The sequence below is a fragment of the Sphaerodactylus townsendi genome, linkage group LG05 (genome assembly GCF_021028975.2).
Source record: "Sphaerodactylus townsendi isolate TG3544 linkage group LG05, MPM_Stown_v2.3, whole genome shotgun sequence".
In the NCBI taxonomy this organism is placed as follows: domain Eukaryota; kingdom Metazoa; phylum Chordata; class Lepidosauria; order Squamata; family Sphaerodactylidae; genus Sphaerodactylus; species Sphaerodactylus townsendi.
The window spans coordinates 137,348,119-137,371,680 of record NC_059429.1 but is presented as its reverse complement, the minus strand read 5'-3'; the positions used below and the strand labels follow the sequence as shown (position 1 = coordinate 137,371,680).

The 23,562-nt window shown below is 49.0% G+C and overlaps 1 protein-coding gene across 1 annotated transcript; it reads right to left on the bottom strand.

The window, feature by feature from the left end:
- Positions 1-1,639: 1,639 nt before the first annotated feature.
- Positions 1,640-15,911, bottom strand: LOC125433501 (actinia tenebrosa protease inhibitors-like). The gene is made up of 7 exons (XM_048498042.1): positions 15,811-15,911; positions 13,406-13,549; positions 11,235-11,390; positions 10,084-10,228; positions 9,761-9,943; positions 4,500-4,667; positions 1,640-2,007 (listed from the first exon to the last, which is right to left on the bottom strand). The coding sequence occupies exons 5-7, from the start codon at positions 9,888-9,890 to the stop codon at positions 1,988-1,990; spliced, it is 318 nt and encodes a 105-aa protein (XP_048353999.1). The 5' UTR covers positions 9,891-9,943; positions 10,084-10,228; positions 11,235-11,390; positions 13,406-13,549; positions 15,811-15,911; the 3' UTR covers positions 1,640-1,987.
- Between the last annotated feature and the right edge of the window lie 7,651 nt (positions 15,912-23,562).

The window sequence follows — 23,562 nt, the reverse complement described above, 5'->3', positions numbered from 1 at the left end:
TGTTTATGAATTTTTAGGTATTTTATCCTGTTATCCAGCTTTTATTGTGATGTAAAACCCAGCCCTGAGCGCGCTGGGGAGGGCGGTATAAAAGATCGGAACCAATAAAATAAATAAATAAATAAATCGTAAGCCCCCATCTCCCATTAGCTCCCATTGCTGGAAACTAATGGGGATGGGGCAACTTGCTGGGGAGTCCATAACTTTGGACTCCTGGAACCAAACCTCCCACCAAGTCCTGAATGTAGAGTTGCATATGGGACCCAGTCTCTCTGATGATATGCTGACATTTTTTTTTTTGGTGCTGATATGTCTAAAGAAATGCACCTCCTGCAGGCACCAAATGTCCCTGGTGCAAAAAAATTGGTCATGGTGGAGTGGCCGCCCATGGGGGGGGGGCATCCAACTCAGGTTTTGCCCAGGGCTACAGTTTGCCCAGGGCTGCCTTGTTACGCCCCTGGTGCGTTAGCAGCCTGTCATGGAAGATGCTATCGCACTACAGTAAAGGGAAGTCAGCATATGAGCTGTGAAAAGCATCTTTGCCTTTGGATCTCCCTGGAGGGAGGACAGGAACCTATGCAGAGGTGCTAGGATGAAAACTTCAAAGGCCTAAGTTGCCTCATGGCCTGAACATAGTTTTCCTGGGAAGGGGGAGGAAAACAAAGGGTTTGGAATTCCAAAATCTTGAGACGTGGTCAGAGAAGGATCTCTGGGCCATGGGTTCCCGGAATGGGGACAAAGAACCAAAAGGGATATGACCACCTAAGCAATCCCTTAACTGCATCTAAGTTTTATTTTGTTGTTTTCTGTTTTTCAATAAAAATCGTTGAGACCTCAGCTGGTTGGAGTTATTGGAGAAAAGAACCCAGGTTTTAATGAAACAAGCATTGGCTCTCCCAGGCTTGCTTTCATGATACAGCCTCACCCAGTTTTATGAATGAACACTCTTCGCTCCCTGTTCCGGTGCTCTTGTAAAGTCTCGTGGGAAGACGCTTGACAGCGAGATCTCATGGTTCCATTCACAAGGTTGTAACTTTACCTTGCTTTGATGTGTTGATGTTTCCTTATTATTGCAAGGTAAGGGACCTGCCCCCTTACCTGCCCCCTTGCCCTCTTTTGAACTTAGTGTATAAAAGGTCCTGCGCTCGGCTACGACGGCGCAATTCCCCTGCCTGAGCTGTACCAATCACTTTCGAATAAAAATATTCTGCTTTCGAAGAAAACCGGCTTCCTGCGCCTCACTAGGTTGCCTGAACTAAGATCACTTAATGTTACCCGAGCAGCGGCGGTAACAGTAGGCTGGGCTGAGAAAGTGTGACTGGCAAGGGGTTTGAACCCAGGTCTACTGGGTTGTGGTGGTCCATCATGATCAATGCAACATGCCACAGGGACCAGAATACTCCTTTTATCAACAGAGAGATTCTCTTCCTGTGTGGTTGGTGCTGGACGTGGAGCCCTGCAGACAGCTTTCCTGACAGGTCCTCTCCACAGAAAGAGGGGCACAGAGAGGCGGCTCGATCAAGAACTTGACTCAGAGTGTATCACACATTCAAAACAGATACAATTGAAATGATGACTACCTACATATGATTGGTTATATATTGTTTATATAATTTTATTAATTTTATCCATACATGCATATGAAACTTTCTTGATAATCTTCTAAATTTTCTATCTCTGTAATGTATTGTTAGGTAAAAATGTTATCTGATTCTCTGATTTATCTATACACACATTTATGCCAATTTATACCAGCAATCTATGATTTGTTACAAAGATATGGAATTTCATTACTGTCCATAATTATGTTATTATTAAATACAATTAAATATGAATTAAAAAAATAAATTGACTCAGAGAAGCATGCCTTTATTGTGGGCTATTGCACCAGCCGCCTTCCAAGATCCTGGTCAAATGGGGGGGGGGGAGGGGGTTGCACCGTGTTGGTGTCCCTTCCTGGGAACTCTGGACAAGCGTAGCGGGTATCTCAGTATATTTTGCATTTTCCTGCGGAAAGAAAAGGCGAGCAGTGACTTGGATGGGCTTTTCCAATCCAGGCACTGTTTTTTACAGTGCTCCATCAACAGAAAATGGGCTCTGGGCCAAGATGATTCCACCCACACCCCACACCCCCCACCCCACCCTGCCATGAGCCTCAAGCACAGGAAAGGCAGTTTTGTTAACTGCGCTCCGTGGCTTTTATTGGTTTGATATTTTTGTACTTTGAACATGTTAAGTCTTATTTATTGTATTTCGATTGTATTATAAACAGCCCAGAGAGCGTGATGACGATGACAGTGATGAAGATGATGAACCCACAACCCAGGCTAGGTCACCTGGCACCTGTTGGCCCTGGTAAAATGGACTCTTTCTTCCCCAAGTGAGAATTCTGATGATTCCCACTTTGCAGGGACCCCCAAAACAAGTATGCTGTGAGGGGGGTGGTGAGGGTCTCTGAAATAATTGTCCATCCTCATCAGAGGAATATGAGGGGAAAATGGTGCCCGGAGACAGCCGTTCTCCAGACGCCCCTGCCCCGCTATGCCAGGGGGTGGGGCTCAGGGGGGTGGGGTCACCCAAGCCCCGCCTCCTCCAGGCTACTGGCTCCCAGCTGGCAGTCCCTTCTGCCCTCCCCTCTGGGGAGAGCAGAAGCAACCGAAAGGTTCCATCCTCGGCTCCTTTGCTTTTATCAGCGCGGGGGGTGGGGCTTGGGGTGGGGCCACGCCCCTCTTTCTCATCCTGGCCTGGGGGGGAGGCAAGGAAGAGCACTCTAGCTGTGGCCTTTCTTGCCCCCATCCCAATCACCACCCTGCCCGTCCTGGCCTGAGAGAGGTGACCAAATGCACCCCCATATGACTGAGCCCAGTGGCGCCTGAGTGGCAAGACCCCCCCCCTTGTCCCCCAAGATAGGTCCCTGACCTTTTAGGATGAAAGAAGAACAGTTTGGATTTAGACCCTGCCTTTCTGTCCTCGAGGTGGCTGACAAGCTCCTTTCCCTTCCTCTCCCCACAACAGGCATCTTGTAAGACAGGTGGAGCTGACAGAGTTCTGAGAGAACTGTGACTGACCCAGCAGGCTTCATGTGTTGCAGCAGGGGGGGGGGGAAATCCAGTTCTCCAGATTAGAGTCTGTTGCTCATGTGGAGGAGTGGAGAATCAAATCCGGCTCTCCAGACTGGAGTCCACCTGTTCTTAACCGCTACGCCACACTGGTGGCATCGTTGGTAGCACAGGATTTACTGGCATGCCTCCAGCACAGGAGCAGAGGGGCAAATGCCAGCAGGGCAGATTTCTGCATAACACTACAGCTTGCATGTAGCCCACTGAAAGACCGACCAATCCCTGTTTTGTACAGATATACAGTGAGGTCTGCAGACCGGCCGTGCCTTTCTTCGCTAGAGTGCTAGTTAGTAGTCAGGGGAGTAGTCCAGAGGTGGGATCCAGCAGGTTCTCACAGGTTCCCAAGAGTAGGTTACTACTCAGAGGGGGTTACTAATTGGTGATTTTGCCACGTGATTTTTGCCTTAGTTACACCCCTCCTCTTAGCAGTAGCACGCAGAACTTGAAGCAGTCTAGCAGGAGGTGCACCGGCTTGCGTGGATTCGTTTCCCGCCCAAGGACCGGCACAGCGGCTGCATCCTTGCCACAGCCCTGCCCAGCAATGCCCCGCCCCCAGAATGCCCAGCCATGCCCCCTTTGTGCCCCACCCAGCCCCATTGGCGCTATGCCACACTTTGAGTCCCACCACCATGGGAACATGTTACTAAGTTTTTTGGATCCCACCATTGGAGTAGTCTGTTGGTGGTTTTAATCTGTGAGCACCAATGGTAAAGAGGTGATTGACTGGTAATTGAGAATCTCTGTGCGTCTTTGAGTGAGATTCTCATCATATATTGTTGAAGGCTTTTACGGCCAGAAATAACTGGCTGCTGTGGGTTTTCCGGGTTGCGTGGCCGTGGTCTGGTAGCTTCTGCTCCTAACATTTTGCCTTCACCTATGGTGGCATCTGCAGAGGCAAGTCGCACATCTTACTGTGACATGCCTCTGGAGACGCCAGCCTTAGTTGTGGGCAAAAGGTTAGGAGCAGAAGCTACCAGACCACGGCCACGCAACCCGGAAAACCCACAGCAGCCAATTCTCATCTGTGCTTACAGAGAGTGAGAGACCTCTAGAGGAGACAGATGGCAGCACAGAGTAAATTAGGAGTTGGCTGACGTGTCTGTATCTGGGGTTGTGAGGTGTGGCCACAGAAGGGAGGGAAAGGGAGGCGTGTGAGATGGCAGAAGGAGAGAAGAATCATTCGCAACAATTCCTCCCCATTCCGGGTCCTGAAAACGTTAGGGTCACCAGAAACCACAATTCACTCAGCTTGAAGTGTCACCAGGAACTTTGCTTGCTTTTCAAAGTCAAGGAGTGAAAATCTTTCACTTGAGTGCTCACCCAGAGGGAACAAACTCAGAATCCCACGGAAGTAGGTTGCAAGAAAAATGGGTCCCTTACCTGACTTTCCACAGACCATCAGGCACTCCAGTTTGGTATGAAATCGATTGTTGTTTCCTTCGCAGCCCCCATAAACAAACATCTCGCAGGAATGGGTGGTTGAGTTGTAGTAGTAGCGTTCATAGTATGCCAGACATTTACCTGATTGTGGGGGCTTCTTGCAAACCTCTGTAGCCACAGAAGGGAGGGAGAAAGAAGGAAGCATGTGAGATGGAAGAAGAAGAAGAAGAGGAGGAGGAGGAGGAGGAGGAGGAGGAGGAGGAGTTTGGATTTATACCCCACCTTTATCTCAAGCTCCTTTCCCTTCCTCCCCCCACAACAGACACCTTGTGAGGTAGGTGGGGCTGAAAGAGTTCTGAGAGAGCTGTGACTGGCCCAAGGTCATCCAGCTGGAATGTAGGAGTGCAGAAACACATCTGGTTCACCAGACAAACTTCTGCCACTCTGGTGGAGGAGTGGGGAATCAAACCTGGTTCTCCACCTGCTCTTAACCACTACACCATGCTGGCCCCTGAAAATGTTAAGGTCACATGAAAAGGTCACATGAAAAGGTCACATGAAAAGGTGAAGAAGAAGAAGAAGAAGAAGAGTTTGGATTTATATCCCCCCTTTCTCTCCTGCAGGAGACTCAAAGGGGCTGACAATCTCCTTGCGCTTCCCCCCTCACAACAAACACCCTGTGAGGTGGGTGGGGCTGAGAGAGCTCCAAGAAGCTGTGAGTAGCCCAAGGTCACCCAGCTGGCGTGTGTGGGAGTGCCCAAGCTAATCTGAATTCCCCAGATAAACCTCCACAGCTCAGGTGGCAGAGCTGGGAATCAAACCCGGTTCCTCCAGATTAGATACATGAGCTCTTAACCTCCTACGCCACTGCTGCTCCTAAGGTCACATGAAAACTCAATTGTGAATTTTCCTGAGAAGTGTCTAGTATTTGGTTGAGTATCATTGTTTCCTGAATCTTTAATGCTTTCTACCTAGAAGTTCCTTTCCTCTGTAATTCCAGAGTCTTAGTCAGAGAGAGTTTTCCGGACGGAATCCCACTTGGGAGAGTTAGAGCTGTATGGCCGATGTTCTAGCAGTACTTTACAGGCGTTTATACTATGCCAGCTGGCTGGCATCTTCAGAGGATCCGAAAGAAGATGAAGAAGATCCTCTGAAGATGCCAGCCACAGACGCAGGCGAAACGTCGGGAGAGAATGCTGCTAGAACACGGCCATACAGCCCGGAAACCACACAGTACCCAAATTCCAGAGTCTGTTTTGTATAGACATACTGGGGATGTGAAGTGTGTTACACTTTTACTTTTCTCCTCTTAGGATAAAATAGGCTCGGGCGGGCGGGGGGAACAAAGGCACTGCTCTCCTCTAGTCTTGTCATGCGATCCTTTAGAAATGTTAACATCTCTTGCTGGAGCCCGTGCTCCTGTGAGAAACTGATATCTAGCTGGGAAGAGAGATTAAGGAGCGCTGAGATGGAAGGTACTTTCCTGGAGAATTCCGGAAAGGCTTTTTTTGACCCAGAGATAAACATAGATCATGGTCTCTGTGGCTGAGACCATCCAGGGGTGGCCAACCTATGGGGCTCTAGATGTTCATGGACTACAGCTGATCAGGCCCTGTCAAGCATGGCCAATTGATGTAGAATTACTATTGCTGAAGGGGCTAGCTGTGCCCCTAGTGAGGGACGCATAAATGAGAATGAAGATTTGAAAGCAGCACATTAGGTTGGGTCCGCTGCTCCTCCAGATGTTATGGACTATTAGGTGCTTCATCCCCTGCCAGCATGATGCTGGCAGGGGATGATGGGAACTGTAGTCCATAACTGGAAAATGCCGAAGGTTTGACAATCTGTGCTCCAAGGTAATGGAAAGTATTTAGGACAGTATAACTCCCAGGTTAAAGTGCCTTGCTATGTTCTGTAGCAAGAGTCCTGTAACAACTTTTAAAAAAATTACATTTCTGGCAGGTTGAGAGCTTTTTCAAGCGAGCTGTGACTCACAACAGATCCTCCCCTGCCAGAAGTATTGTTAGTCTTCAGGGTGCTACTGGACTCTTGTTCTTTTCCACTGCTAGAGACAGATTAACATGGCTTCACGTTCTGATCCGCTTTAGAATATGATCAAAGAAAGTACGTACAGAAGCGCAGAAGCAGAAGCAACCTGCAGTGTTTACACCTTTCTTTTGGGATCCCTGGCACAGTCTGTTACTGTGCTGGTGTAACCCCTGTGTTAAAAATGGGACGACCCAGAAAGGGGTGGAGTCTGAAATAAGCACAAGAAGGCTGCAGAACTCATGAAGGTGGAGGAATCGGTCTGGGACCTTGATAGATTATTACAAGCTCTTAACACTTTGTTTAAAAGGTAACTCCAATGTTGTTGGGAACTAGAGGGAATGGAGATGTTTATTTTTTGTTATATTATAAATGTTAGAATTTATTGTTTCGGGGCTTTTTGCGTGTAATTGGTAAAAGGTTCTTTTGGGGACCTTCATCATCTTGACTACAATATGCCAAACAGTCTTCATGAGCCACCCATTTGCAGGAAGAAATGGACTTGGTATTTTCGGACTGTAATGAGAGGGATGTGAAATGAAACTTGAATTTTTATGTTAAATGTTAATACTGGATGAGTGTCGTATGTCAAGGAAAAGCAAATTTAGCTGTTGCAAACTCCTTCCAAGTTCTGCCCCACAGGACCCATAAGCTGAGGTTATACTGGGAATATACAGCTGAACACTTTCTCTTTAGCAGATGTCTGTAACTCTTAATGAAGGCAGCTGTTCTCTTGCCCATTATCCGCCATTCATACCCACTATTTCACACGGATGCCAGGATAATTGTGGGGTGGGGGAGTCAATTGGGAGTTTGCTAATCCTTCACTGGTCCACAAGAAGAAGAAGAAAAAGAAGACGAAGAGTTTGGATTTATATCCCCCCTTTCTCTCCTGTAGGAGACTCAAAGGGGCTGACAATCTCCTTGCCCTTCCCCCCTCACAACAAACATCCTGTGAGGTAGGTGGGGCTGAGAGAGCTTCAAAATGCTGTGACTAGCCCAAGGTCACCCAGCTGGCATGTGTGGGAGTGCACAGGCTAATCTGAATTCCCCAGATAAGCCTCCACAGCTCAGGCGGCAGAGCTGGGAATCAAACTCGGTTCCTCCAGGATCCAAGAATGCACCTGCCTCTTTAGCCACTACGCCACTGCTGCTACGCCACTGTGGTGACCAGATGTTGGATACAGGGAGTTGCTGGTGAAAGGCAGTATCTTAGAACAGCAACGCCGGGAAGGGAAACCCAGTTTCCTCACTGGGTAATTCCTACAAAGGCCACATGGTGGCAGCAGGTATGCCGAAAAAGGGAGAGAAATGCAGGAGAGAGGTACTTTGCCAGGTGGGGAATGGGATAGCACCTGAGAGGCCAAGTTGGGACAATAAAATTAAATAAATCAACTGAATACAAAGCGTCATTCTAATGACCAGTCCAGGGCACGGTAGCTTCTGCTACAGGAACCAAGCATAGCTAGGTGGTAATGAGGGTTCCAGAAGGAGGGAGGAGGGAGGAGGAGGAGGAGGAGGGAGGAGAAAGAAGGAGGAGGAGGAGGAGGGAGGGAGGAGGGAGGAGGAGGAGGAGGAGGAGGAGGAAGAAGAAAGAAGAGGGAAGAGGGAGGAGGAGGAGGAGGAGGAGTAGCTTGGATTTATAATGTCCCCCTTTCTCTCTGCAGGAAGGGTCAAAGACTGAGACAATCTCTTGCCTTGCCCTTCCTCACAACAAACACCCTGTGAGGTGTGGTGTGAGCCAGAGTCTCCAGGAAGCTGTGACTAGCTCCAAGGTCACCCAGCTGGAGTGTGTGGGAGTGCACAGAGCTAATCTGAATTCCCCCAGATAAGCCTCCCACAACTCCAAGGCTGCAGAGCTGGGAATCAAACCTGTTCCTCCAGATCCAGAGCACACCTGCTCTTTGGGGCCACTGCTCTTAGCCACTCACGCTTCACATTAGAAGAGAAAGACAAGGCCAGGTTCCTCATCCCAGGCAGGAGACAGGAAACACGGCAGGACCCAACAGGGGCTGATCGGGACCGGCCGGCAGGGGAGAGAAATGCTTCTTGGCGTTCACTTTGCCAGATAGAAAGAGAAGAAGAGTTTGGATTGATAATCCACTTTTCTCAATAGCAAGAAGTCTCAAATCAGCGTAAATAACTCCTTTCCTTTTCTCCCTCCACAACGGACACCTTGTGAGGCAGGTGGGGCTGAGAGAGTTCAGGGAGAACTGTGACTGGCCCGAGGTAACCTGGCAGGCTTCATGGAGAGGAGCAGGGAAATAAATCCAGTTCGCCAGATAAGTTTCTGCCACCTGTATGGAGGGAGTAAATCAAACCCAGTTCTCCAGGTTAGAGTCCACCTGCTCTTCACCACAGCACCAAACTGGCTGTCAGCTAGAATTTTCCCCCAAAAGTGCAGAGAATAGGGTTGCCAGGCACAGAAGGAGAGTTGTGGAGGAAGACAGTGTTGCAGGAGAATTCTGTTATTTTGTTTTGTTCACAACATATGGTGTCATGAAGTTCATAGGGCAGTGGTGGCGAACCTTTGGCACTCCAGATGTTATGGACTACAATTCCCATCAGCCCCTGCCAGCATGGCCAATTGGCAGGGGCTGATGGGAATTGTAGTCCATAACATCTGGAGTGCCAAAGGTTTGCCACCACGGTCATAGGGGAAGTGGCTAACGTTAGCTCTAGGAATCACTGGAAACTATGCTAAAATGCCAGATGCAGAGGCGTATGGCCTATAGGAACATAGGGTCACCCATGTCCCCGGGTGCACGCATTTTGGTCATGTGGGGGGGGCATTGGCCTCCTGCCACCTCCCTGTACTGCACGGCTTTTGTGGGGGGTCATGCCCCTGAGCCCCGGCCCCGGCCCCACACACGGGGCGGCGGGAGGTGTTTGGAAAAGGAGTTGTCTCTGGGCTCCATTTCCCCGAGATATTCCTCTGGCCAGATGTTTCTAGCGATTTCTAGAACTAACCTTGGCCACTTCTTGTATGAATATACGGTAAATACATGGAGCTACTTTCTTTGCCTTATTTTTTTCCTCATTAGCACCTGCAGCCACAGGATTTGTGGGGGTGGGATTCTGCGCCCCCACTGGGGGCTTGGTAGCGCACATGTGACTACGCACAATATTTTATCTGGTCAAATATTACTCAATCGTCGTTCGAGCCTCCAGCTCTGCGTGGTCTTCCAGTCCACGGGAGGTGAGGGACTCCGTACCTGAGCTGATCTCCTCACAGGCCTCCTCGCATTCTTCCTCGGTCTCAAAGTTGTTGCTGTTGCCCTTACAGCCGCTGTAGGTGAACTTCAAGCACTCCTCTTCCTCGGGGTTGTAGTAGTAACGTGTCATGGCACCTTTACAAGGTCCAGCTTCCGGCGGTAATCGGTAACCGCCAAATAGCACTGTCAGGAGGAACGAGGGAGGTTAATAGCGTCCTGGTCTCACTCTGGCGCTACGCCCACAACTCTCTTGCTGACGTGTAGCTTTACTCCTGGGCAGGAGAAGCGGGGAAAGAGGGCTGTGGGACCAAGCGTGCTAGTACCTGGAGTCCAGGGCAGGCCATGGCTGCAGCCATTGAAGCAGCACTTCTGGGGTCAGGGGGGCACTCGTCGGTCGATCTTTGCAGGTATTTTTTGCATGCATGGTTGGGTTTGCACCACTGGCCTCAAGGCACACGCTGGGATGTTCTGGAACAGGATTGCAGTGAAATGAGGTTTCCTGTTGGGATGCCGGGAGAGTCACGCATCGCAGTCCTGCTCCCCCCTGGGCACACTGCCTCTAAAAGAATGCTTGAGCAGGTGGCTTTCCATCTTCATGGATTCTACTTCTCCTCCCATTCCATCCCGGCCCTTTTGCCTTCCGTCTCCCTCTCTGCCTCAGACACCCCCTTTGCCCCTCAGAGCCACACACATGAAAAGAGATACCCTGTTTCTGAAATGTACAAGGCATCCCCCCAAAGAAGTAAAGACGTAGCAAAGTTTTCTGCTTGGAAGCATGCCCCACTAGACAGAACACACAGAAAATAAGACTATCCCGAAAAATAAGACTATAGGCATCTTTGGGAGCAAAATTAACATAAGACACCAATTTTATTTTCGAGGGAAAGCTCACGGTAACAGCAAAATTTCAGGATTTCCCACCTCTCTATTGAAATTAACCTTTTTTATTCTCACTCAACCCAACGAAACCCATCCCCATGATCACAACACATTGAAGCCCCATACTGCCCTAGTAGGTCCCTCCGCTTCTTGGAGGGGAACCTTTCTGGAAATTCTGGCTCCACAACTATTTTATTGGTTTCAACAAGGACCTGAAAGGCCTTTTTCATTCCGGGTCAACAACAATGATGCACAACAAAGGCCCCTGCCCAGGGCCCCACTGAGATCAGGGCCTGTGGGACTGTAATCTGAGTAGCTTCTTCAGGGCCTGTGTAAAGGATTCACTAGGCTTTCCCCTGATGGTCAGCCACAGGCTAACATCCATTTTTTTGCTCTGGGAGTGGGGGGAGAGGATTACACAGGTCCATAAGTCGCCATCTGGAGTTAGGTCTTTTAGCCATGATTGTTCGATTGTTTTAAATTATTTGTATGACTTTACCGTGTTTGTTTTAAAATGTTGCTGCCGCCCTGAGACCCTGGGGAAGGGTGGGGTAAAAATCCAAAACATAAATAAACAAATAAACAAACAAAGCACCTTCGACGGCTTCCATGCATGTCTTCCAGCATCCGAAACTGCAGCACTTCCTCCTGGGCAAGGACCCAATACAATCGTAGTCATCCCTGCATTCGGACTTGCTGCTGGTGACCCGGCCAGGGTACAGAGACACCACGGGGCAGTAGCCACTGAAGACTGTGGGTGGAAAGGGAAGGAAAAGGCCCACAGGTTCATCACTGGCCAAATATCTGGAAGACTCCAAATTCTGCGCAGGCTTTGGGGGTTAATATTTTGTGGCTGGTCTGCCAATTAAAAGCGTTTGCCAGTCTAGACTCTCTGATTCTGGTCACCCGCCCATTACATGTGCCCCCCATCCTTACCCCAAGATGCCTGTGTGGTTCCTGCCTCCTTTTTGTCCTCACCACAACCCTGCGAAGTTGATTAGCCTGAGACAGTGTCTGACTGGTTGACCCAAAGTGAATGGGCCGACCCAACTTGGGGACTGGTAGTCAGGTATTTCCAACCCTAGCCCAGCACCCTAATCATTACGGCTCCCCAAAGTGCCACCAGCCACCCAGTTACGAATATGACATAAAGGGTCTTCTTCTTCTTCTTCTTCTTCTTCTTCTTCTTCTTCTTCTTCTTCTTCTTCTTCTTCTCCTCCTCCTCCTCCTCCTCCTCCTCCTCCTCCTCCTCCTCCTCCTCCTCCTCCTCCTCCTTCTCCTTCTTCTCCTCCTCCTTCTCCTCCTCCTCCTTCTCCTTCTTCTCCTCCTCCTTCTCCTTCTCCTTCTCCTTCTCCTTCTCCTTCTCCTTCTCCTCCTCCTCCTCCTCCTCCTCCTCCTCCTCCTCCTCCTCCTCCTCCTCCTCCTCCTCCTCCTCCTCCTCCTCCTTCTCCTCCTCCTCCTCCTCCCTTTCCCCCATTTTGGCTTCTTACATCAGGTTATCTTTGTCACTAAGGAATCATGGCAATGCTTGTATCTCAACAAATGATCCTTACGTGCCCAAGAATATAATCCTACAGTGAGGCAATTTTAACTGAAGAAGAGTTTGGATATATTACCCCACCCTCTTTCTCTCCCTTAAGGAGACTCAAGGGGGCTTACAAACTCCTTTCCCTTCCTCTCCCCACAACAGACCCCTGGTGAGGTAGGTGGGGCAGAGAGAGTTCTGAGAGAACTGTGACTGGCCCAAGGTCACCCCGCAGGCTTTATGTGGAGGAGCAGGGAAACAAATCCAGTTCACCAGATGAGAGTCTGCCGCTCACGGGAAGGGAGTGGGGAATCAAATCTGGTTCTCCAGACTAGAGTCTCCTGCTAATAATCACTACACCGCACTGGCTCCAGAGGTTGTGAATGGCATCACGTATCTCTACATCTACCTCCCCCCGCCCCTTCAGATACCAAACAGTTGGGATCAAATTGTATGAGTTTGCAGATCTTCCCCCCCAAGGGAGCCTGCCTGCCTGACTAATTTCAGGCATGCAAAATTCAATGTCAGCACCCCTGCTCCACAGATCCTCGAAGGAGCCAAGCCCCAAGAGCTGTTGCTTGTGTCCCCCTTCCAGTTCTGACGGCATGCTCAGGATTAGTAGAAGAGAAGAAGAAGAGTTTGGATTTCTATCCCCCCTTTCTCTCCTGCAGGAGACTCAAAGGGGCTGACAATCTCCTTGCCCTTCCCCCCTCACAACAAACACCCTGTGAGGTGGGTGGGGCTGAGAGAGCTCCGAGAAGCTGTGGACTTAGCCCAAGGTCACCCAGCTATGCAGGGGAGTGCACAGGCGAATCTGAATTCCCCAGATAAGCCTCCACAGCTCAGGCGGCAGAGCTGGGAATCAAACCCGGTTCCTCTCCAGGTTAGATACACGAGCTCTTAACCTCCTACGCCACTGCTGCTCCTTCCCCAGGGCATTTGCCCGGCCATCCTGCATACCCAGAGGAAAAGGGTCCCTTCATGCCATCGACAGAGAGAAGGCGCACAGAGGAACGGTTGTCAGTTTCCCCCTCTCCATCCCCAGGTGCTGGAGGGTCTCCCTTCATCCACCTGATCCAGGGGGGCTTGAAACCGAGGGAGTGGGTGGTCTTGGGCTCATTTGGGCTGGTGGAGGGGTGGAGAGAGCTGGGCTGCTCTCGGCCTCACTCATGCTTCCCTGAACCACCCTATCCTATGGAGGGCTGCTGCCCGTGCTAAAAAAGGGAATCCTCTCCGCTCACCTCTGTCAGGAAGCAGACACTGCATTCCAAAGCGGGTTCTGCAGCATTTCTGGCTTCCTGGGCAACTGGCGTCTTGAGAGCAGTAGTCTCCGTGCGCATGGTGATCGCTCAGATACTCCGGGCACTTCCCAGGCTTCGGTTTTCCTAGACAGACAGACAGACAGACAGACCGACAGACGGAAGGAGAGAGAGAGCACATTACGACATCCTTCATTGTTCCAATTGATGATGAAGAAGAAGAGTTTGGATTTCTATCCCCCCTTTCTCTCCTGCAGGAGACTCAAAGGGGCTGACAATCTCCTTGCCCTTCCCCCCTCACAACAAACACCCTGTGAGGCAGGTGAGGCTGAGAGAGCTCCGAGAAGCTGTGACTAGCCCAAGGTCACCCAGCTGGCGTGTGTGGGAGTGCACAGGCTAATCTGAATTCCCTAGATAAGCCTCCACAGTTCAGGCGGCAGAGCTGGGAATCAAGATACACAAGCTCTTAACCTCCTACGCCACTGCTGCTCCTAAATGATCCTAATGGAAGAGATGACCAGGACGTATTCCCCATCGACATGGATAGCAGCATATCAGGAACTTGCTAACACTTTATATTCCAATCCAACAGTTAACTCCAAGAACAACACTCAGACTTCCATACCCGGGTACCTAACACACGCAACTTCAGCGCCAGACTTGAGCATGAAGTGCAACACGATGAGAATTCTGGCTTACTGTCAGATCCTCAATGATTGAAACAACACCTCGTAGAGGACAGAGGTTTATTCATACATCCAGAGGACAGCTTGGTGCCGGAATTACTTTTCCAGCAAACAGCAGTAATATAGGGAGAGGAACCACTACCTCAATTATAAGAACATAAGAACAAGCCAGCTGGATCAGACCAGAGTCCATCTAGTCCAGCTCTCTGCTACTCGCAGTGGCCCACCAGGTGCCTTTGGGAGCTCACATGCAGGAGGTGAAAGCAATGGCCTTCTGCGGCTGTTGCTCCCGAGCACCTGGACTGTTAAGGCATTTGCAATCTCAGATCAAGGAGGATCAAGATTGGTAGCCATACATTGACTTCATAAATCTGTCCAAGCCCCTTTGAAAGCTATCCAGGTTAGTGGCCATCACCACCTCCTGCGGCAGCATATTCCAAACACCAATCACTGCAGTACAGAGGGAAGTGTTTCCCTTTATTAGTCCTGTAATTCTTCCCCCCCCCAGCATTTTCAATGGATGCCCACAATTTGTAGATATTATGATTAAAAAAGAGAAATGTCTCTCTGCCAACATTTTCTACCCCATGCATAATTTTATAGACTTCAATCCTATCCCCTCTCAGCCGTCTCCTCTCCAAACTGAAGAGTCCCAAATGCTGCAGCCTCTCCTCATAAGGAAGGTGCTCCAGTCCCTCAATCATCCTCGTTGCTCTTCTCTGCACTTTTTCTATCTCTCGATGATATCCTTTTTTGAGATGTATACTCAGAACTGAAAAAATAGTACCTGGCAAGGACAGTGCACTAATGCTTTATATAAGGGCAAGACAATCCTTGCAGTTTTATTATCAACTCCTTTCCTAATTATCCCCAGCATAGACAATGAAGCATGTAGGCAGTTTGATAAGAGCAAAAGTCCGTTGGAGCTGACTCCTTGGCTGTGCACCTGGTGTATTAGAAGAAGGAAACATAACACTGAGTAACATATCTCTATCCTTAAAAGCCCAAAGGGCTAAGCAGCCCCTGCACCCACTGGGCATCCTGACAAAGAAGAAGAAGGAGGAGGAGGAGGAGGAGGAGGAGGAGGAGGAGGAGGAGGAGGAGGAGGAGGAGGAGGAGGAGGAGAAGAAGAAGAAGAAGAAAAACAAGAAGAACAAGAAGAACAAAAACAACAACAAGAAGAAGAAGAAGAAGAAGAAGAACAAGAAGAAGAGTTTGGATTTATATCCCCCCTTTCTCTCCTGCAGGAGACTCAAAGGGGCTGACAATCTCCTTGCCCTTCCCCCCCTCACAACAAGCATCCTGTGAGGTGGGTGGGGCTGAGAGATCTCCAAGAAGCTGTGACTAGCCCAAGGTCACCCAGCTGGCGTGTGTGGGAAGCATAGGCTTTCACCCAATCCCCAGAGAAGCCTCCACAGCTCAGGCGGCAGAGCTGGGAATCAAACCCGGTTCCTCCAGATTAGAAACACGAGCTCTTAACCTCCTACGCCACTGGCTTTTATGGTAGCCCACACTGAGACTGCTGTACTGGGCAGGAAATACATGTAAATAATAAATAAACTACAACCCCAGAGAAAAGGGGACCGAGAGAAGTGAGAAGGAGGAACTGAGGCAGAAAGAGAGCGGATGGGAGTATTCTTGAATCATTAGGGACATTCAGGAGTTACGTTCAGGGAGGGGAAGAGAGGAAGCCCCACTTACCTGGACAAAAGGTAGAACATGGAAGTGGCAGCCAGGCCAAGAGAAATAGATTCCCTGGGAGAGAGAGGAGGAGCAGGGCAAGATGCAATGGCTCGGCCGGGACACACTACTCCAACACTGTCACACAGCCAAAGGGGCTTATATCCTGACCTTTCCAGCATTACAGCGTGTTTTCCTCAATGGAGCCCAGCCCAGCCAAAACAAAGAGCAGGTGGAAGTTTTCTTGGCTCTGATACATGCCACCGTGGCAGCGGCTCTTTGTCTGGGGGGAGCAGGACAAGGAGGGTATCAGCTGCCCCCCATGGCTGGAAGGAGGGAGAAGCAGCAGAGACTCTTGGGAATGAGAGCAGTCGGAGCTCCTGCCCCCCACCCCCAGCATCATGGCCACCCTCCAAGTGGGCACTGGTATGTCCATTGATAAAAATTCTGCTGTGAACCAAGGAGAGTTGAGCAGCTGCTCAACCAAAATCAAGTTAATTCATGTCAAAAGTAGAATCATAGAATCATGGAAGAGACCCCAAAGGCCATCAAGTCCAACCCCCTGCAATGCAGGAATGCACAAATCAAAGCACTCCTGACAGATGGCCATTTCTTTAAAAAAAAACTCCAAAGAAGGAGACTCCACCACACTCCGGGGTCATGCATCCCACCGTCGAACAGCCCTGATGGTCAGGAAGTTTTTCCTGATGTTTAGGTGGAATCTCTTTTCCTTCCCCTTGAAACCATCACTCCTGGTGTTCCACATGACCAGGGGTCTGCAACCTGTGGCTCTCCAGATGTTCATGGACTACAATTGTAGTCCATGAACATCTGGAGAGCCGCAGGTTGCAGACCCCTGCACCTGACTATGTATGAGTGTGAAGGGCGGGAAGAAAGTAGAATCCTTTGAAATGTTTTATGGAGACTGTGAACTGCCCAAGAGATAAATCAGTGGGGTCTAGATCAAACAAAGTCCGAACTGTCCCTAGAAGCTAAAATGACTCAACTGGGGCTGTGGTACTTTGGTCACATTTCGAGAAGACAGGAATCACCGGGGAAGACAATAATGGCAGGAAAGGTTGAAGCCAGCAGGAAGAGAGGAAGATCCAACATCAGATGGATAGAATCTGATGGATGGAATTTGACCAGGTGCTCAGGAGCAGCAGCAGCAGCAGCAGAAGGCCCTTGCTTTCACCTCCTGCATGTGAGCTCCCAAAGGCACCTGGTGGGCCACTGCGAGCAGCAGAGTGCTGGACTAGATGGACTCTGGTCTGATCCAGCAGGCTCGTTCTTGTGTTCTTATCTATTGGGGAAGCCACAGCAGCCCCCCCGTTTGCAAGACCTGAGCGAGTTTGTTAATAATTGGAGGTTCTGGAGGGCATTGAAGGCATTTGCAACCTCAGATCAAGGAGGATCAGATTGGGAGTTATAGATCGAGGTCTCCTCCATAAAATCTGTCCAAGCCCTTCTTTTTAAAAGCTATCAGGTTATTGGCCATTATCATTTTCTGCAGTAGTATATTTCAACACCAATCACACGTTGAATGAAGAAGTGTTTCCTTTATTAGTTCCCACTCTCACTTCTCGCTTCATGTATTATCGACAACTTCTTGAAATTGGTAGTATTGTGAGAAAGAGAGAAAAATCGCTTCTTTGTTTCATCGCTTAAATTACGCATATTTTTTAGTAGATTCTCAATCATATCCCCCCCTCAGCCTTCTCTCCAAACTAAAGGGTTCCAAATGCAGTAGTTCTCTTCGAGTAAGGAAGGTGTTCCACTCCTTCAATCATCCTCATTGCCCTTCTCTGCACTTTTTCTATCTCTTCCATATCTTTTTTGAGATGTGGTGACCAGAACTGGACACAGGACTCCAAGTGCGGTCGCACCATGGCTTTATATAAGGGCATGACAATCCTTGCAGTTTTATTCTCAATTCCTTTCCTAATGATCCCCAGCATAGAGTTTGCCTTTTTCACAGCTGCCATGCATTGAGTTGACATTCCCATGGAACTATCAACTAAGACGCCCTTTGTTGAAATCATCAGGATCGACATATTAACCCTTATCCATCTTTAAAATGGTTCCAGTCACCTATTCATGCAATTCACAGCCTCCCTGGGATCTCTCAGCAGCGTGGTGTAGTGGTTAAGAGAGGGAGACTCTAATCCGGAAAACTGGGTTTGATTCCCCACTCCTCCACATAAGTGGAAAGACTCCAATTTGGTGAACCCCATTCCATTTCTTACTGCTCCACATGAAGCCTGCTGGGTGACCATGGGCAGATCCCAGTTTCCTCCGGACTCTCTCAGTTTATTGTGGGGAGAGGAAGGGAAGGCGTTTGTAAGCCCCTTTGAATCTTCTTATGGTTGAGAAAAGAAGGGTATAAAAACCAACTCTTCGTGTTCTGCTTTTGAAATCCTCAGTCATGGGATCCTTCTGGATCACCTTTCAGGGTTAGTATTGGAAAACCACGATGGACAGACAGAACCTGGGGAATTAATAGGGTCACATCCCCCCCCCCCCCATCTCTACATAAGCAACAAACCAGCATCTTCGTAAAGTGATGCACATAGGGGCAAAAAATCCAAAATCCACATACATGCTACAGGGGTCAGTGCTATCAGTCACAGACCAGGAAAGGGATTTGGGCGTCTTAGTGGATAGTTCCATGGGAATGTCAACTCAATGCATGGCAGCTGTGAAAAAGGCAAACTCTATGCTGGGGATCATTAGAAAAGGAATTGATAATAAAACTGCAAGGATTGTCATGCCCTTATATAAAATATCGCAAGCGACGCGCAAGACTTTGGAATACTCGTGTTCAGCCCTGGTCGCCACATCTCAAAAAAGGACATCGAAGAGATAGAAAAAAAGTGCAGAGAAGAGCTTAACGAGGATGATTGAAGGATTAAGCACCTTCCTTATGAGGAGAGGCTGCAGTGTTTGGGACTCTTTAGTTTGGAGAGGAGACAGCTGAGGGGGGATATGATTGAAGTCTATAAAATTATGCATGGGGTAGAAAATGTGGGCAGAGAGAAATTTCTCTCTCTTTCTCACAATACTAGAACCAGGGGGCATTCATTGAAAATGCTGTGGGGAAGAATTAGGACTAATAAAAGGAAACACTTCTTCACGCAACGTGTGATTGGTGTTTGGAATATGCTGCCACAGGAGGTGGTGATGGCCACTAACCTGAATAGCTTTTAAAGGGCTTGGACAGATTTATGGAGGAAAAGTCAATCTATGGCTACCAATCTTGATCCTCCTTGATCTCAGATTGCAAATGCCTTAGCAGACCAGGTGCTCAGGAACAGCAGCAGCAGAAGGCCATTGCTTTCACCTCCTGCATGTGAGCTCCCAAAGGCACCTGGTGAGCCATTGCGAGTAGCAGAATGCTGGACTAGATGGACTCCAATCTGATCCAGCAGGCTATTTCTTATGTTCTTATGTTCTTTGCCTTTGGCCCTCTGAATTTCCCAGGCAGGGGCATGTCTTCATTCCATTTGGATCTGGAGCCCTGGGCAAAACCTGAATCTGGGGAAATTTAGGGGGTCCCTGCTGTCTGGGGTGCAATTATTAAGATAGCAGCAACAAAATTTCAGAGTATCTTCATGAGACCCTACTGATCATACCACCCAGGTTTGGTGAAGTTTAGTTCTGGGGGTCCAAAGTTATGGTCCCTCAAAAGGGGGATGGGGCACTCCCTTTGGGAGTCCATAACTTTGGACTCCTTAAACCAAACCTCACCAAACCCGGATCATATCTTCAGGAGAGTCTCCCAAAAAATCCCTGAAATTTTGGTGCTGCTAGCCTAAAATCTGTGCCCCCTGCAGGCCAAAAACCAAAAAACACTGAAAATACAAAATCCCCCACAAACAAACCTGCAATTTTGTCTCCCACAAGGTGGCCCCCCCCCTGGGCAGCTGCCCGCTTTGCTTGTGGGAGAAGCGTACTCTGATTTGGATTCTTCTGTGTGAGTGGTCCGGAGAGTCTCAGCCAATCATCTTTGAAGACAAAGCCCCAGAGAAGGAATTTCCATACAGGAAATCTCTCAGTGCTTACACCACTTAATGTGTACCTGTGAATTTGTGTGATTAACTTCCCACTGGTGGTTCTTTAGGATTTGGAAAAGGATGGGGATGGGCCTGCTGAGAGCCATTGCGGGGCCCTGGCCACTAGTCTTGCTTTGATGAGGGGGACTGTAGTTCACAAAAATGTCTTACAATAGAGTGCTGTGTGGTTTCTGGGCTGTATGGCCGTGTTCTAGCAGCATTCTCTCCTGACATTTTGCCTGCATCTGTGGCTGGCATCTTCAGAGGATCTGATAGTAGGAATGGAAAGCAAGTGGAGTATTTTATACTGTGAGGTCAAAAGGTGAGGACCTCTGAATAGACTAGCCTGGTATGTGAGTCACAAAGAAGTCTGTAGCCTGGGAGTAACAATGACGATAGCAAGGTCAATAGGTGAATGCATCTGAATAGAAGTATCCTGGCCTTTGTTCCCTTTGATTGCTATTATCTATAGTTGTCCTGTGTTTGTGTGGAGCTGATTTGTCACTGTCTTGACTCTAGTGTTTTTCAACACTGGCAGCCAAATTCTGTTCATTTTCATGGTTTCTTCCTTCCTGTTGAAGTTGTCCATGTGCTTGTGGATTTCAATGGCTTCTCTGTGTAGTCTGACATAGTGGTTGTCAGAGTGGTCCAGAATTTCTGTGTTTTCAAACAATATTCTGTGTCCAGGCTGGTTTATCATGTGTTCTGCTATTGCTGATTTTTCTGGCTGAAATCGTTTGCAGTGCCTTTCGTGTTCTATGATTCTTGTCTGAGCGCTGCGTTTGGTGGTTCCTATGTAGACTTGTCCACAGCTACATGGTATGCGGTAGACTCCTGCAGTAGCTAGAGGATCCCTCTTATCCTTTGCTGAATGTAGCATTTGTTGAATTTCCTAAGTGGGTCTGTAGATTGTTTGTAGGTTATGTTTCTTCATCAGTTTTCCTATGCGGTCAGTGGTTCCCGTGCCTTACAATAGATTTTTAATAAGTAAATCAGCCAGGAATCTATTTAAATTTACCCTTGCACCTTTACCTGGCACAAAAGCAGGGTCAAACTGGTTATGTAGAGGTCCTTGATGTGAAGCATTGGGATCACTGGGAGAGATTTTGTTGACATACTTTTTCAAAAGATGATGCCATATGTTTATGTCATATGATTGTGTCATATAACGTGAAGCGTAATGTTTACAGTAGCAAAGTAACATTTACAAAGGGATATTTAATGTCCCACTGACAATACCCTGTCTGAACGGTGTTTAAAATGTAATTAAATCTAATGGGGCAGGCGTGGGGGGGGGGGAGTTCTTCCTTCTGTTCTGCATGTGTGGGCACTATTATTTATTAAATTAAATTTAGTATACCGCCCTATGTCAGATTAACATTCCATTACCCTGCCTGCAAGGGAGGGGCAGCATTTTACTATCCTGATAGATCTTGGGGAAATATTAATTTTCCCACACACATTTCTGTTAATGCGTGGAATGAATATCCAGGTGGAACTTCTCAAATATGTAACCATAGCGCAGTATTGAAAATGCAGTTGGAAGACTGACGCTCGGCCCATTGTTGCCTCTGACATGGGCCTGGGCTTGTTCAAATTGCCTAATGGGCCCTTTGTTCAGCTCAGAAAGGTTGGCTGTTGTTGCTTGTTTCAGCGGGTGCTAGTTGTGCTCTGAGAGCGCATTGAATTTCCAGGAAATTTCCAGGTCATATTTATGACCACTGTCTTGATTTTTATCTGCGCACGAAGGCTCAGCAAGAACTTTCAATGAACTTAACTGCACTGAGCAATGGCTACCTTTCAACTCACTTGAAGAACTTTATACCACACACAACTTTGGCAACTAGTGCAAATTTGCCCAGGAAAAGCATGCCCGGAAAGAGAAGGAGAGAAGGGTGAGAGCCAGTACAGTGTTGCACAGGGGTGGGCAATTATTTTTTCCATGGGGCCGCATAAGAAACAGAAAATATTGTGGGGCCAAAAAAGGCAGAGCTGACAAGGCTGCAAGCCCATGAAGCGGCAGCCAAGGCAGCCCGGCTTCTGCGGGGCTTTCAAACACCGCTCCCAGCAAGGCAGGGGCCAGTCAGGAATATCCAGCCCAGGCGGATGTGGCCCTTGAACCCTCTAATGCCGTCTGGTGTAGCAGTTAGAGGGCTGGATTAGGTTTTGGGAGACCCAGACTCACGTCTTCATTTGGCGTGGAACCTTGGGGTCCAGGGGTCTGCAACCTGCGGCTCTCCAGATGTTCATGGACTACAATTCCCACCAGCCCCTGCAAGCATGGCCAATGCTGGCAGGGGCCGATGTAGTCCAGGCTATCTGGGCTCCCGATTCCTGGGCCTAGGTGTTTCCTCACTATCCGCCTAATTGACCTTGCATGACGTAGCCTGCTTTAAGTCCCTCTAGGAGAGAGAAGTGGAATGCTGATAGGCTCTGCTCCTGCTTCACCTGGAATTGGCTGGCCCGGCCCGAGGCCACATCTGGGCCTCCTGTCATCTACCATATGTTAATGGACCTTTCTATCCTTAATCACTGTGCTTTGCAACAGAGTAAGGAGGCACCCTCGCCTCGGGCCTCCGGAGTGGGGGGGGGAGGACGGAGGCTTGAGGCAGTTCTGTTAATCAGTGGGAAGATTGGGCAGGAGGAGTTTGAGCGGGAAATGCGGGGAATAAATACGCTTGCAGGAACCACGACCCCCAGATCTGGCTTCCTGCGCTATTGGTCTCCGTTGACAGCACAATAAAGACTACTGATTCCCTACCTGGGATCTGAATTATTGATCGTTGTGCCAGGACCTTACAGACGCAAAGGAAAGAAAAACAGTCAAATAAAGCTGAAGACTCGGGGGTGGGGGGAGATAGAAGCAAGGAGAGAAAAGGGAGAGGATATGGGGGCTGCCAGGAGGAGAGACAGGGGAACTAGTGTGGACTCCAGGCCCTGGGATGCATGGAGGCCCATAACTGGGGGAGCACGGGGGGCGCCCGGAGAAGGTGGTCCCGGGCCCCATTTCCCCCTGACACGCCTCTGGTGCAGCTGAAGGGATCGTCCTTGCTGCCATTTGCTGAAGGTTGTCCCAGGGTGCTTGCTCTGCACGCTCCAATCCTTGGCACCTTTTCAACCCCCAAAATAGATCGTTGAGGTTGAGATCAGGCTAGCCTGCAGCTCTCCAGGTGAGGGCAGGCTGGCTTCTGGGCCACGAAGTATTATTCCTGTCATATCGCAGAATTCCAGCAGATGGCACCAAACGGCCATCTACTGAGAGCCATCATGGTGTAGGGCAGGGGTCTGCAACCTGCGGCTCTCCAGATGTTCATGGACTACAAATCCCATCAGCCCCTTGCGGCCAAGTCCTGAACCTCCAGGAGGCATAGGTTGGAAACTAGTCACAAGGGATTAGAAACAGGTGGATTCTCTTGATCTGGAGAGCCAGATTTGATTCCCCACTCCTCCACGTGAGTGGCAGACTCTTATCTGGTGAACTGGATTTGTTTCCCTGCTCCTCCACATGCAGCCTTCTGGGTGATCTGGAGCCAGCCACAGTTCTCTCAGAACTCTCTTGCACTCCTCCTCCTCTCTTCCTCCCTCCTCCTCCCCGCCTCCCAAATAGACTCTGTAGTGAAATACTTTGAACATGGTATTATACGTAAATATAAACTGTAAATATACTTTAGCCATATAATTGTGACCATTTCAATACAAATTGTAAATGTATAAAATTGTG